At 44.8% G+C, this 15,953-nt stretch overlaps 1 protein-coding gene across 6 annotated transcripts in view; it reads left to right on the forward strand.

The window, feature by feature from the left end:
- NUP188 (nucleoporin 188) overlaps positions 1 to 12,313 on the forward strand; it is a 55,461-nt gene extending 43,148 nt beyond the window's left edge. For all 6 annotated transcript variants that reach the window (XM_079961197.1, XM_079961198.1, XM_079961202.1 and 3 more), the window contains 8 exons: positions 1,119 to 1,277; positions 2,409 to 2,546; positions 4,549 to 4,623; positions 5,900 to 6,115; positions 7,261 to 7,392; positions 8,137 to 8,210; positions 8,565 to 8,694; positions 9,852 to 12,313. In XM_079961197.1, the coding sequence (XP_079817323.1) occupies positions 1,119 to 1,277; positions 2,409 to 2,546; positions 4,549 to 4,623; positions 5,900 to 6,115; positions 7,261 to 7,392; positions 8,137 to 8,210; positions 8,565 to 8,694; positions 9,852 to 10,022 (1,095 nt within the window). In that variant the 3' untranslated portion in view covers positions 10,023 to 12,313. The remainder of the gene's footprint in view (positions 1 to 1,118; positions 1,278 to 2,408; positions 2,547 to 4,548; positions 4,624 to 5,899; positions 6,116 to 7,260; positions 7,393 to 8,136; positions 8,211 to 8,564; positions 8,695 to 9,851) is intronic.
- The last annotated feature ends 3,640 nt before the right edge of the window (positions 12,314 to 15,953 follow it).

The raw sequence follows: 15,953 nt of genomic DNA on the forward strand, positions 1-15,953 counted from the left end.
CCCGAGATCGAGGGGTGGTACAAACTTATTTTGGCACCTGTTTCCACTGCGTCAGTTTCCCCTTGCACAGTGTTTAATCTAAAGAGACAAAGGTCACAGACAGGGGCATGGCAGACTTCTAAGAGAGCAAAAGGTTAGCTAGAGGGCATGATGTTCAGACAGCTGTGGCTTGTCTGCGGGTGGAAGTGGGCTCCACACCCAGCGATCATTACTTCATACCACCAATTTACATAATATAGTGTGTTGTACAGCAGTTGTTTTATACAGTAAAACATAAAACAACATAAGGGGAGGTGGGGGTTATCAGGGAGGTTTAGAGGGTAGTGACAAGGGAAAGGCCTCTTCCATTGTGGCTCCCTGTCTCTTCCCAATAAGACCTGCCTGGCTCCTTCACTGACATCTTTTTGGTGACACATAAAGACACCCCCCCACACACACGCACTTTTGATAGACTTATAAGATGTTGCTTTGTTACTAGTGTTCTGCCAAAGCTTCCTTTGGTTGTTAGGGGGTTATTTGCCGTTTTATGCGGTATAATGTTTTTATATTGTTTTTAAATGTGTTGTACGTTGCTTGGAGACATTCTGGTAACAAACAACTTGAGAAGTCTAATAAATCATATTGTCACTATTAAAATGACTGATCAGAAAATGCAAGCAGTTGTGTAGGTTTGTCTTCATAGAAAGGGCTTTCAAGAGACACCTGTAAGTCAAAAGCAAGGTGCCTGCCGAATCTCTCCTGGAAGAGCATTCTGCAGCAGGGGACTGACCACAATAAATGCCTAGTGGAAGCCAGTTAGGCCTCTGTAACATGAGAGACAACTAATAGCACTCCCCTGGATGATCTCAGTGATCAGGCTGAGATACATGGGCTTGAGCATTTTTGAGTATAAGAGCACTGGTCTCTTACCTGAGGAGCTTTCAATCTAAGTTTTACCATAAGGATAGAGGAGAGAAATTGGGAGGGGGGAGGCGGAATATCCAGCTGTAAACAGGGTCTATCCATGTTGACATCCCTGGAGAAACCCAATTCTATCAGAAAGCAACTGGCCCATTCTCAGAAACATCTGCATAGCAATGATTTGTGTATTTGAATGGTGTGGTCCTCGTGTGATGCAGGTGCAGGCTTCGTTGCGGAAATCTCTGGATGCCCCTTCCTGGCCAGGAGTCTATCGCCTTTCCATCTCCTTGATGGAGCGCCTTCTGAAGACGTTGCGGTACAACTTCCTGACTGAAGCCTTGGACTTCGTGGGCGTTCATCAAGAGAGGATCCTTCAGGTTTGTTGGGAAAGTGTGTTTGTCATTAAATTAAACTCTTCCATATGTGTCTTAATTGTTTCCCTCACTAATGATTGGTGGTTTTTTTTTCATACTGGTGTATTTCTATCAAGCTTAGAATCCAATATTTCATAAAAATCTATCACCACTTCATCATAAATACACTCATTTAGGTGTCAAAAACATTTCTAAATCATAGTGGGGGGAATCTGAATTAGGTCCATAAACATTAACCATGGCTATGAAAGTCTCTGCTATTTTAGCACATAAAATTAAATAATGCTCATTTACATCATCTGTTTTAAGTCATTTTTAAGCTCTGATCTTGTTGGATCAGCTTTAAGACTTGTCTCCTTCAACAAATTAGTATGAGGATACTCCTCTGCCAATTCCCCTGGCTCAGCAGATAGTGGCGCAGTTAGAATTAAGTCCAGTGTTGATTGTTTAGTCCAAGTTGTCATCGCAGCAGGTCATTAAAAGCAAAATAATATGTAATGAGAATTTTTCTTCAGCTGGTAATCAAAGTGTTTGTCCACACAGTCCGATGATTCAGAAGTTTGAAAGCATTTTTATCAGGAACGAGCTGTGAGCCTTGCCTCACAGCGTCATCCTACACCAGAAGTCACCATCATTTCATTTTTGAATCACTTCCCATGGGCCATCCTGAAGCTTCTTACAGTATACCGTAATAAGAACATATTTAAAACAATATATAAAAAAGATTTTTAAAGCTGCATATATAAAAATTGTGTGAGTGTGTATGATACACACCGAGAGTTTAAAACCACAACAGCATGTACCAAAGATCAGTTCAGATGCAATCCACATACCAACTTCAATAAAGATCTCCATCTAGAAGTCTTGTTGAAAGATGGGCATCTTTAGCAGGTGCCAGAATGACAGTAGAGACGGTGCCTGTCTGTTACTAGGTGCTGCCACACTGACATGCAGAACAGACGCTTTGACCAGCTTTTCCCTATTCAGAAAGAAAGTGGGGTGGGAGATGGTCAGGATGTCTTGTTAGATTGATGAGAGACGGTAGGGATGCTCCAGTATTCCTGTAGACGTGGCACACTGAATATCAGAGTCTGCACTGCTCTTTAAGGTCTTTTCCCCCACCCCCTTTTCCAGTGCCTGACTGCAGTCCGGACTGTACAGAATTTGGCCTGCCTTGAAGAAGCAGATCATACGGTTGGGTTCATTCTTCAGCTCTCTAACTTCCTGAAGGAGTGGCACTTCCACCTTCCCCAGCTTCTAAGAGATGTGCAGGTAGGGAGAACTAGTCTGCATGTCCCTGTCCTATTAAATTCTGCTTGCATATTGGCTTTACTGTGTTTACACACGATTAAACACTTTTGCACAACTTTGTCCTTGTGGTTAAAGCAGCATGAGTCATCAAATGTCACCCTCACCCTTGCCCCATGTCACCTTATTGTTGATCTGAGCAAAGTTCATTATCCTTAAGCCTGAAACCAAAGCCTAAAGCCAAATTGATTTCTCTAATGAGAGAGCTCTACTTGGAAATGGCTATTGGGCCCAGATTGTAAAGAGGAGGTTTCTAGAAGAAAGGCTTTAGAGGATGGGCAGAAATCACTTTTAAGTTGTTGTTGTTGTTGTTGTTGTTGTTGTTGTTGTTGTTGTTGTTGTTGTTGTTGAAATCACTTTTAAGTTGTTGTTGTTGTTAAATTGCCAGACTCCTTCACCCTGAAGTGCATTTTATTGTTCTCTTTTGGTGATTTTTAGTAGTATTTTGCTCTATCTGCAATGCACTGTGATTGCTCCTAGCAAACTTCTGTGGAAAAGGAGGAATCTGTTCTCTGCCTCTGTTTACAGTAAAGTTTGCTGCCTTTATAATAATTCTGGTGATGAACGTTCCTGAGCAGGGGGGATATTTTTGTAGTGTACATTCTGCAACGTCCCAAGAGGTGGGCGCTCAGTGACTCCCCTCTTTCTCAGTCCTGTAATGGGGCTTGGGTCCCATGGCACTCTTGTCATGGTGGAGTCTCCTGTCGGAGCATAGTATCTTTTTGCTTCCCATAGTGGTTTGGGTGGGGATTTTGCGAGCAAAAGAGCCAGTTCTGCTCATGCTCTTTTGGAAGTCCCCAGACACCACAAACAAACTGTTTTGCTTTCCCCAAGACTCATGAGTGCTGTCCTCAGCAATGCACAGTCAGTGTGCCATGGCTGTTATGGCTTTGCCTGCTGATTCAGCCACCTCTGGACAAGATGGTTGCTGAGGAGGAGTCTGGTGAAACTCCAATGGCCCCTCCTCTGATTGTGCTTAGCACTTTGAGGCAGGAGCTCCCCATTCACCCACCCATTCTGCAAGTGGGGTGAGCAATATTACTTCCTTTGTCAGATTGGGATTCTTACCCCGCCCTCATTCGTACACTCTTGCATTTACAAAGAGGTAAAGAACTCCCTTCCTCATAGTAAACACAGAAGGGGGGAGCTCCTATTCATAGGAAGCCTGCAAGGGAAAGAGTTGGCATCATCCAGGATGCATAAAAGAGGATCTTGCAGAGCTCCATCAAATAGCAGTTCTGTGAGGTCTCCTCTCCCTGTTTTAGGGGCTCTTCTCCAGTCATCATGGAGCCAGCTAAGGCGGCGGAAGGTCCTGCTAATGCTTTAGCCTGTGGACAGTGGTCCTCTGTAGGGAAGACCTGTTGGGGTGGAGGGCGAACTTTCTGAGGAAGAAATGTTGGTGGTTCAATCTTAACCAAGGTTGTTGGCTTCTGAGGTTTTTAGCCTTTCCAGGCAAAAGGACCGAGGTTGTTAATAGCTTACTGAGAATGAAGTTCCATTTTGTGTTGCATCACACGAGGACCACACCATTCAAGTCCTCAAATATGGTTGCCCTCTGCTTATTGTTAAAAGTAAAAAACAAATAAAAATACTTTTCCTACCTTGGTCCTGAATCGGTTGAGGTATCATTGGCATGGAAGGGTATTTAATCCTGCCTTTCCTGCTATGTCAGTGTCTTTCCCTGCACAAGGGTTTCTGCTCAGTTTTCTATCCTGGTTAAAGGCTGTTTACACCCAGGAGTTTAGGTGGTCTTCCCCCTTATAATTTGGTCTGCTTTGTCAAGGGAAGATATTCTACATCCAGATAAAAAATAGAGGTTAAGAGGTGACTCCTTCAAGATATCAGGCTAAAATTTGAACTTGGGCTCCTTGAGGTGGTTCATCCTCTATCCTCCTGATGGGACACTGGCTTTATTTTCCATTTATCAGGAGATTTGTTACAAGAGACATTTTCTTGAACATTTCAGGTGAACCTGTGTTACCTGTGCCAGGCCTGCACTTCACTTCTGCACAGTCGGAAAATGCTGCAACACTACATACAGGTAAGGGGCCGAGGTGGCTGGTTCTCACTGAAGCTAGGCTTGGTCTGTGCTGCTTCAGACTGCAAGTGGAGACTCCCAGGATTGAACAAGAGACCATTGTACTGATCTGGACCTGGAAATAATTTGAATTACTCTTGAATGACCGCATGTGGGCAACCATTGTTGTTCCATGACTTGCCTATTACTACAGTGGTACCTCTGGTTACAAACTTAATTCGTTCCGGAGGTCTGTTCTTAACCTGAAACTGTTCTTAACCTGAAGCACTACTTTAGCTAATGGGGCCTCCCGCTTCCGGCGTGCGATATCTGTTCTTATTCTTGGGCAAAGTACTTAACCCGAGGTACTACATCCGGGTTAGTGTAGTCTGTAACCTGAAGTGTTTATAACCTGAGGTGTTTGTAACCTGAGGTACCACTGTATTGTTACTGATGCGTGTGTGTTGCGGGGCAGGCAGTAATTTTACAGAAAGTGGAAGATAAGTTCCAGGAATAGGAAACCTTTGGTCCAGGGGCAAAAACAGCCCAGCAGGCTGCCTCATTTAGTCCCTGAGGTTATTTCCCGTAAACCATGACCACCTGCCTTGCTAGCGGATATGATAGGGTTGGACCCTGTGTGAGAGGCAGAGAAGGGAAGATCTCCCAGGGTGGGAGGCGAATGGAAATCTCTCAGGTGTGAGCTGGAAGGGTCCACCACTTTCTGTGTGAGACGAGGGTTGAAAGCTGCCTTTCAAAGAGGACTCTGCATTTTCCTTTCTCTTTATTCCTTTGCTTTTATTTCAATTTAGATTAGTTTCTTTTATCTTATTGGATTATGATAAAGCTTTAATAACCTTATTAAAAAAGAAGAAAAAATAAACCCCATAAACTCCAGCCAGCATAGTCAATAGCCAGGGATTATGGGAAGTGGGGTGCAAAAAGCCTGGAGTGCACCAGATTGCAGAAGACAGCTTTGAGGTGTGCTCCCCTGCCCCTTTACAACCGAACAATATATAAATTTTATGAAATGGAAGTAAATGAGTGAAATTTCAGTGCTTCCAGTTCATACTTTGTATGAGGGGCTAGTAATTCAAAGGGGGGCAGGCACACATACCAGGATTCCAACTAGCTGCCAGCTTGACCTGAATCTGAACAAAACAAGGGTTCCTTTTGCAAAAACCTCCCCAGTAGTGGTGATAGTTTGCCTGGCGTGTGTGTGTGTGCCTGTGTATGTATATGTATATGTAGTCTGCGCTCTTGTCTCATGTCCCTCCCTTCACTTGCTTGGACTTCTTTTCAGACCAAGAATGGAGAGCCCCTCCCGTCTACCATCTTGCCTCATGTCCAGCGCCCCCCACAGACACAGACCTCTGCCAAGCCTCCCAGTCCAGAGACGGAGGCTGCTGAGCAGAAGGCTCTGCGCGCTGTGCAGTACAGCCTCCTTAAAATCCTCAGCAAGTCCCTCGCTGCCCTGCGCCACTTCACTCCGGATGTCTGCCAAATCCTTCTTGATCAGGTATAATAAGCCAGGCTCTTAGGAGGAAGAGTCCATAATTCTGCGGTGGTGCCCCTGGCATGAACTTCTCCTGGCACCCAGGAAGCGTGCCCATTGCCTGCCCTCTTGCTGCTGGCAATGATTACCTTTTATATCCCTTGAAAAGTGCATAAAGTTGAAGGAGGAAGTCGGAAGAGCAATACTCTATCCAATTTCCTCTTTCAAGCTCTGTGGTGCCATAGTTGCAGATAAGTGCCACTTAGACCATCTTTTACCCAGATCTGTTGGGAAAGTGAAGTGTGTGTCTAGATGTTCCTTATTTCACTCTGGAGTGGGGGTTGCTACTAAGGGAAAGGGGAGAGGAGAAGTGATTAGGGTGTGTGTGGCACCCATGGCACTCACTTACAAATTCAGACATATGCCCATGGATGAGAACTAAGCCTCTGTCATAAGTGAGACTTCAGATGTGACCAGTGGATATTTCTCTCCAGTTTCTGCATAATGGCTTGGGACCCAAGTGGCTTAAAGAGCACCTTCATTATCAACCATCTCTTGGCCTACAATTGGGCCCCTTTTGGTGGTGCTGCCACTGGAGGTCGCCCGGTTGGCTTTGAGCTGTGACAGGGCCTTCTTGAGAGTGGTTCCCTGTGTGTGGAATGCCCTCCATAGGGAGGTGTGTCTCTCTAACTCCGTATTAACTATTAGGGGGGATTTACCAGACATTAGGTGGCCAAAAGGCATGGCGTCTGGTAAATTACTATAACCTGAAATTATTAGCTGTGAGAGTAGGTGATGGTTTGTTTTTCTGAAATTTTTAAAACTGCTTTTAAAAGTTTCATTTGCATTTTTTTATTATTGACATGTTTGCCAACCTGAACTCCTTTGGGAGAAAGGTCTGGATGTAAAATGAACAATAAATAGATCAAGTGACTCCTGGTGGTATTGGTGAAATAAAGATTTAGCTGGTCTTTGCATCTGGCCTGCAGTCCTCCGACTGTTGCTGAACTAAAACTCCTGTCAGCCTCAGCAAGCATGGCCAGGGATGGTGAGAGTTGTAGTTTAGCCACACCCGGAGAAACAGAGGTTCAATCATACCTGCTATACAGCCTCAAGAGAAGACTGATTTTGACTTCTATTTGGTTTTGACCCTGTTTCTTCTGTTGTAGTCACTGGACCTCGCCGAGTACAACATCCTTTTCATGCTGAGCTTCACCACTCCGGCTTTTGATTCTGAAGTGCCCCCCTCCTTTGGGACCCTCCTGGCCACAGTCAACGTGGCCCTGAACATGCTGGGAGAAGTAAGGATCAGGGGAGCCCAAGCTGACCTTGTGGAGGAGCCCACAGCTAGTTTTTCCCCTAAAAGGGAACTGGGACGGGATGTGCTTCATTGCAAGGAGTTGTGTGTGAATCATAGAATTGTAGAGTTGGAAGAGACCCCTAGGGGGTCATCTAGTCCAATCCCCTGCAGTGCAGGAATCCTGCCCACAGCTGTCCCTGGGTGGGCTCAAACCACCAACCTTCTGGTTAACAGCCAGATGCACTGACCCATTGCGCCACAGAGACCAACAGTGAGAGGTGAGAGATTGTGGTCAAGGGATGTCTCAGTGGATGTTTTGAGATGGCTGGTGGGGATTGAACCTGGGACCTTGCACAGGTCCCTTAGGCTACATCTTTTCCCAGGAGGCTATCCTGAGACACATGGCTCTGCCCAGCAAATCAGAGCAACATTATCCCTTCCTTGGGGGATAATACAGTCGCTTGCTTTGTGGCAGCAGGGATTTTCCAGAGCTGCTCCTCCATTCACTTGTACGATCAGCAATTTTGTCTAGATATTGTGTGCTGTTCCTTCCTCAGGGTAGAAAGGAATCAAAACTACATTTCCTTTATTGGGAAGAGGCTCCCTAAAGGGTGCTCTAAAAAAACGAAAGCTGAATTCTGCATTCAGTGCTGAATTCTGTGCTTGCATGGGGTTACAGAATACACTGGTCCTGGCTGAATGTCTAGCTTTTGAATATAACACAGCTTTTCCCTTCTCCCCAAAGCTGGATAAGATGAAGGAGCCTTTCACTTTGGCTGCAGAGCTGGCCACCCAGCAGGAGGGGAACAAGACCCTCAAGTAAGTACTTACGTTCCTTTTACTGCCCTATGGATCAGGAAACAGGGTAGCTCTTCTCCCTCCCAGCAATACTGTACAATTTATGCTTGATTTGCTCTGTAGATCCTAGGTTCATGTTTTAACTTTTTGCAATTGTCAGTTAACCAGTGGGACACGAGAGGAGATACCTACAGCTTTTGCAGCTGCTGTTGGACAGGCCCAGTCAGTGAGAATGTCCCGAGTGTAGAATCTGTGCTCATGTTTATCTAGGGTTGAAATGGCACCTCTAGCTCCCAGGCTTACCACTGAGTTTTGTCTGGTCTGTTATTTGTCAGCTGGCTTGACACTACCTCTTTCCTCCTCCTCCTCCTCCAGGTCACTTCTGATGTTTACAATGGAAAACTGTTTCTACCTGCTCATCTCTCAGGCTCTCCGGTACCTAAAGGATCCAGCAGTCCACCCACGAGACAAGCAGCGGATGAAACAGGAGCTCAGCTCTGAGCTGGTAAGTAGTTTAGATACTTGTATTATACCCCAAGAGTTAAAATTAAATAACATTGGATATGTTTGAACAGAGGTTTGAATGGCCAGCTGTTGGAGATTCTTTAGCTTCTGACTCCTGCATTGCAGGGGGTTGGACTAGATGACCCTTGTGGTCCCTTTCCAACCCTACAACTGTATGATTTTTTTTTTTTTTTGGCAGCTCTTCTTAAATTTATTTTTATTTTCGGTACCTCTAGCAGAGCCTCCAGACCTCTTTATTCACTGTCAGTGATTCAGTGTCTGTGTGCCACTGCTATGAACAGGGAGCGGGCAGCTGGCCACACAATGAATTGTGTGTCTACGCATATATGTGGTGTCTAAACTAAAACGCTTAACCTTTCAGCAACTGAAGCTGTGTGTGATGGAGTAAATTTGAATAACACAGGGCTGCAAGTCAGGGATGGGTGGCATTTTATAGTTTGCTAGAGCTGGTGGCACTATGGTCTAAACCACAGAGCCTAGGGCTTGCTGATCAGAAGGTTGGCTGTTCAAATCCCCACAACAGGGTGAGCTCCCATTGTTTGGTCCCAGCTCCTGCCCACCTAGCAGTTCGAAAGCATGTAAAAGTGCAAGTAGATAAATAGGTACCACTCCGGCGGGAAAGTAAACAGCGTTTCTGCGCACTGCTCTGGTTTTGCCAGAAGTGGCTTAGTCATGCTGGCCACATGACCCAGAAACTGTCTGCAGACAAATGCCAGCTCCCTTGGCCTATAGGGCGAGATGAGCATGCAACTCCAGAGTACAACTGTATGATTATGTAAAAAGCCAAAACTGTACCAATGTGTCAATGTCTACGGTTGTTAATGTCCATGCATAGAGTGAATTAATGCACATCTTTGAAATTCCATGTGGGTTGCCTCCCATGCTAGTCCTACCTAGAGTAGATCTGCTTGAAATTAATGGCTAATACATTAGTCCAGTTTACTAATTTCAATTTCACTTTGCATAAAACGTAAGTTCTACAACCTTGTACACCTGTCCCAACTGATCTCCATGTAAATGTCAGTCTTTGAAATAGTAGAACAAAGTAGAAGGTAGGGCTGTGTCCTGGATTGAAACAAAATCTGACGGATACCATATGAAGGAAGGACTCTAACTCTCCCTATGTCTTATTTCCAGAGCACGCTTCTTTCCAGCCTGTCCCGTTACTTCCGCCGGGGTGGCCCCAGTTCTTCTTCCATGAGCATTCTCTCCTCTTCACAAGGGAAGTCTTCCTCAAAGCTAGGCCCCGAGGGGCAGGAGCCGCTCTTCCAGCTCGTCCAGGCCTTCGTTAGGCACATGCAGAGATAAGATCCCGGGTGCCATTTTGAAATCCCATGTGAGTTCACTTCCATCAGCTTTTGGATGTAGCCCTGCCACCTGCCTTGCTTCAGCCAGGTAAAGGAAACTGTGAGGTGCCCTCACCAGAAGAGCACAGCATCTAGAGGATGTGGAGTGGTCTGCAAACAGTGCCTCGTTCATACAAAACGAGCCTTGTGTGTCAGGTAAACCTGACATGACTTTATAAGTATTGATGAACTGATTACTTTTCATATCTCTTCCACAACTTGAAGAAGGAAAGAGGATGGAGAGGAAAAGGTGGCTTGGAATCTCTTCCCTACCCCCACTACTACCCTGGATTGGGCATTATTTAAATGTTGCCTCTTCTCTGGTGAAGCACAGGCCAAATGATTGATTTCAACCTAGAGATCATCTTCCAAGTGCTGTTTTTTATACTTACTGGACCATTCAGAAAGCAAAGGCAAGACGTTTTTAAAGGTGACCACCTTCTCTTCCTGTTCCAGTATGAATTTTGAAGTTAGAACTCCATTGCTTTGTTATCTCACATTTTTGTACCACCCATTTCCTGTTTATACTGATTAAAAAGCATATTTCTAAGTGGTTGTGGAATTCTAAATTTATCGAGTCCAGTTGGTGTCAGGCTGCTGGTTTATTATTATTATTATTAATTCAACCCTTCAGGGCAAAGTAATTCATAGTAAAAACAGAAGATTCATCAAGCAGTGTGGGGGCTAAGCCTGCTACAGAGCACCACATACCCTGCATCCTTAAATGTCACAGCTGGCAGAGAGCTGATGCATTAAGTTTACATGACAAATGAGTAGAGTAGGTAGTTCTGGTTTCTGCAGGGCTTTGTAGTGGCCATATTTGCACATAACACTGAGATATGCTTCCATTTTCCAGCTGACTTGCCTCACAACCCTGGCACTTGGTAGGCATCTGGGAAGGAGTGGCTGAAACTAGACTATTGGGTTTGGACGCATCACCAAACCATGGTTGAAACAATCCGTGGCTTGAGTAGTAACAACAAACCATGGTTACTTTTTGCTGGGTTTGTAGCTCAGTGTTATGTGTGAAGCAAACCCATGGCTGCATGCTGTATAAGTATAACACTTAAGGAACACCCCGCTTGTGCACTGGGCAGATTATAGTGAAGGAGGGGTTTGTATTTCTTTTTAAATAAGGGTGGTCAGGAGACATTTGTTTTCCTTCTACGAGCCCCAAGTGAAAACAGAGGTTTTATTTAGTCCAGCCTCCATCTGCTGGTGCCCTTCAGTTGTTGTGGACTTAAGACTTAAGAACATAAGAAGAGTCCTGATGGATCAGGCCAAAAGGAGGCCCATCTAGTCCCACATCCTGTTCTCAGTGGCCAGCCAGATGCCCAATGAGAAACCCACTAGCACAGTTTGAACACAAAAGCAGTCTTCCCTCTTATAGCTCCCAGCAACTGATATTCAGAAGCATTTACTTCCTCTAATTATGGAGGCAGAGCTCAGCGTCGTGTTTAGTAGCTTTCAATAGCCCTAACTCTTATGAATTTGTGATGGAGAAAAACCTCATGCTTTGATGATTCCATTTTCTTTTGAGCCTATGGCTAAACTGAAAAAGGGCTACACCTACATTTTACAGTACAGAACGAGTTGCTTTCAGGTACAATATACAGTGGTACCTCGGGTTAAGAACTTAATTTTTTCTGGAGGTCCGTTCTTAACCTGAAATTGTTCTTAACCTGAGATACCACTTTAGCTAATGGGGCTTCCCGCTGCCGCCGCACGATTTCTGTTCTCATCCTGAAGCAAAGTTCTTAACCCAAGGTACTATTTCCGGGTTAGAGGAGTCTGTAACCTGTAGGCCTGTAACCCGAGGTACCACTATATAGTGAATGTTCGTTCCAGAACACTGAAAACAAGAAACACTTAGAATCTGGTGACCGCATGAAAATCAGCCAGGTATGGCAGTTGTGCTCAATCTTGAAATGTTTTGTAGATAGATGAAAGAGGGTATCAGGAAACATTTAATGAAGAGAGAAACCAGCAAAATCTTAATAAAATGGTTCTATGTTATCACATGATACAGTGAGAGCTGATCTGAGAAGCCAAATGATTTTGATTGGTTCAGGATGATGACACTAGGTTGCAACTGCAAAGAGTGTTGTGATTTTTTGGTGAATAGAAACCACTTGTGTAATCTGGACGTGTGTATGAAACATTGCTTTGGATGTGTTTTTTGGCAGTAGCAGCCTTATTTTTGAGGCTGTCCCTATATGCATTTGTATTTCAATAAAGGACTATTCACTTGGAGCCAGCATCCTTGTCTTTCGGGTTTCTGCGAGGGATACCTTGCAGTCTAGTAACCCCTTTTAAATTTCTCGAACAGTTTGGTCATTGGGATAGGGATTGACTAGAACACCACAGAGTTTTGGGAACCAGACTGAGGTGGAGAGACTGGGATGGGCAGAAGTGCCTCAGGAGATCCAACATTTTAAAAAATCCCACTCTTTGCCTGCCTGCCCCTTCCTTTCAGCACTAACTTCTCTGAAGCTCACGTGGCAGTAAGAGTATTAATCCCTATGTTATTTGACGCAGGCTTTAAGTGAAAATCCTTTTAATATTATTTATAAATTACCTTTGGGGCTGATTTGCTGGTTTTGTTGTTTCTGGTTATACAGTGGTACCTTGGGTTAAGAACTTAATTCGTTCTGGAGGTCCGTTCTTAACCTGAAACTGTTCTTAACCTGAGGTACCACTTTAGCTAATGGGGCCTCCTGCTGCCGCCACGTGATTTCTGTTCTCATCCTGAGGTAAAGTTCTTAACACGAGATACTACTTCCAGGTTAGCAGAGTCTGTAACCTGAAGCATCTGTAACCTGAGGTACCACTGTATTGGTATTATTTTGGATTTTTGCTGGGTGATTGCAACCAAAAATCTTGTTTAGGGGATTTTTTCTTTTATTCTATTACATTTTGTTTGTCCTATTTGTTTTGTTTGTCCTGGTTGTCTATATGAACCTGTTGCGTGACTGGTAGCTTAAGTTTCTGCATGTCCTTTGAGATCAGCAGTCTCTTTCCTTTCTCCATCCCTCCCCCCCCCACCCCACAAATGACCCTATTGTGATTGGTAAACTTTCCTTGTGACGTGGTTCTCTGATGCTGTCAGCAGAGATACCACAAAAAGGATGCCCTACACAAACCTTTCTTAAGTGTGATTGGGGCCCTAGTACACCTCCCCAAGTCTAAAAAGAACCTGGCTTACAGGAGTTCAGTAAGCTTTGTTTAGTATGACGTCTAAAAAGGACTTCCCAGCATTGTTTTCTGAAACTGGTTTGCTCAGGGCACCCTGAACTCAGAGGCGGAGCATATGCCAACGCTGCTCAGGGCGGGTGCACTCCTGAGAGAGGCGTGGAGGGTGCCCTCCCAGGCACGGAATAGCCGCTTGGGTGCCCGGAACAGCACGTGCTCCCTGCAGCTGGGGGCGGAGCGTGCCACCCATGGGGACATAGAGAGCTGCCCATGGTGGGCATTAGGCGCACCGCCCGCCCGCGACTCCCAAACCTCCTCCAAGCTGTCAATATAAATTTCAGGGAAGTTTTTAATATTTAATGCTGTACTGTTTTTAACACTTGATTGGGAGCCGCCCAGAGTGGCTGGGGAAGCTCAGCCAGATGGGCGGGGTATAAATAATAAATTATTATTATTATAATATTATTATTGGCTTTTTTAGCTGCCGTGTCACACTGTTGGCTCATGTCAAGTTTGTGGTCAACCAAGACTCCTAGATCCTTTTCACATGTACTGCTCTCAAGCCAGGTGTCACCCATCTTGTATTTGTGCCTCTCATTTTTTTTTTGCCCAAGTGCAATACTTTACATTTCTCCCTGTTAAAATTCATCTTGTTTTGGCCCAGTTCTCTAATCTGTCAAGGTCGTTTTGAAGTGTGATCCTGTCCTCTGGGGTGTTAGCCACCCCTCCCAGTTTGGTGTCATCTGCAAATTTGATCAGGATGCCCTTGAGTCCATCATCCAAGTCGTTGATAAAGATGTTGAATAAGACCGGGCCCAAGACAGAACCCTGTGGCACCCCACTAGTCACTCTTCTCCAGGATGAAGAGGAACCATTGATGAGCAATGGTTTGGGTTCGGTCAGTCAGCCAGTTACAAATCCACTGAGTGGTAGCATAGTGAAGTCCGCATTTTACCAGCTTCTTTACAAGAATATCATGGGGCACCTTGTCAAATGCCTTGCTGAAATCAAGGTAGGCTACATCCACTGCGTTCCCTTCATCTACCAGGGTTGTAATTCTGTCAAAAAATGAGATCAGGTTAGTCTAACATGACTTATTTTTCAGAAATCCATGCTGACTATTGGTGATCACAGTATTCCTTTTTAGGTGCTCACAGACTGTTTGCTTAATGATCTGCTCCAGAATCTTCCCTGGTATTGATGTCAGACTGACTGGGCGGTAATTATTTGGGTCCTCTCTTTTCCCCTTTTTGAAAATAGGGACAACATTTGCCCGATGAAAATAGGGACAACATGCCGATGTAAGATTTATTGACCAGTCCAAAGCAAGAAATATAGGAGATACTTCATCTTATATCAGCTTGCTCAACTCTTTTTCATTCTCTTGACGGAAAAACTGTGATTTTACTTTGACTTCTCTGAGGTTCAGGAGAGCTACTTGCAAAGTTTGGTGTAATTCCCAGGGCTTTACATGCCTTCCTTGTGTACATCATATTGGCCAACCACTCAGGGAGAGAACGGAGCTAAGCCTTAAGCTTGTGCAGAATCCCACAAAGAGTTACCGTACTTTTCCATCTATAAGATGCCCCCTTTTGGGGGGACTGAAATTTCAGGAATGCCGAAAATCGCTCACCCGCACGCAAGCTGCCAATCGCCTGCCCAGTTGCCACAGCGCCGGCCAATCAACAACACCCATTATTGCTGACAGCCGCTGCAGCAACCAATCAAATGTTCACCCTATACACTACCCATGTATAAGATGACCCCCACATTTTAGCATGATTTTTAAAGAAAAATACCTAGTCTTCAAAAATGTTTTCCATTTGGGTTTTCTTATTAGATCATGAATGAAAGCTTCGTCATTTCTGATGTATCAATATATTTTGATAACTCTTTAGCACAACTTTTTAAACCTTGCTGTTCCTTACGCAGTGCAGGTTTATTCCACAAGAACCAGACTCAATAAACATTCTTTTAGGTTTCTCTATTAGGTTTATGTACAGCCATTCATCACAAGATCTCAGGGAGATTCACAGGATACAATACAGTTGTACCTTGGAATCCAAACACCTTGCGAGTCAAACGTTTTGGCTCCCAAATGCCGCAAACGTTGCTTCTTTGGAAGCCGAATGTCTGGTGGGGCTTCTGCGGCTTCCGATTGTGTACTGGAAGCTCCTGCAGCCAATTGGAAGCCACGCCTTGGTTTTTGAATGTTTCTGGAAGTTGAACGGACTTCCAGAACGGATTCTGTTTGGCTTCCAAGGTACGACTGTACAAGGTAAAAACAAGTAAATAGTTAAAACAACAAAATAATAACCCTGCCTTCTGATAATTCTTGCAGTCCCCCGTGAAAGTGAACTCCATGAGACTTTAGTGAATATTCTTTTCCTTCTTTCTTTTCCCTCACCCTGATTTGATTTGTATAAAGGTAAAGGGACCCGACCATTAGGTCCAGTCATGACCGACTGTGGGGTTGTGGTGCTCATCTCGCTTTACTGGCCGAGGGAGCCAGCGTACAGCTTCCAGGTCACGTGGCCAGCATGACTAAGCCGCTTCTGGAGAACCAGAGCAGCGCACGGAAACGCTGTTTAACTTCCCACCGGAGCAGTACCTATTGTATCTACTTGCATTTGACATGCTTTTGAACTGCTAGGTTGGCAGGAGCAGGGACCGAGCAACAGGATCTCACCCAGTCGTGGGG

Source organism: Podarcis cretensis (assembly GCF_951804945.1).
Source record: "Podarcis cretensis genome assembly, chromosome: Z".
In the NCBI taxonomy this organism is placed as follows: domain Eukaryota; kingdom Metazoa; phylum Chordata; class Lepidosauria; order Squamata; family Lacertidae; genus Podarcis; species Podarcis cretensis.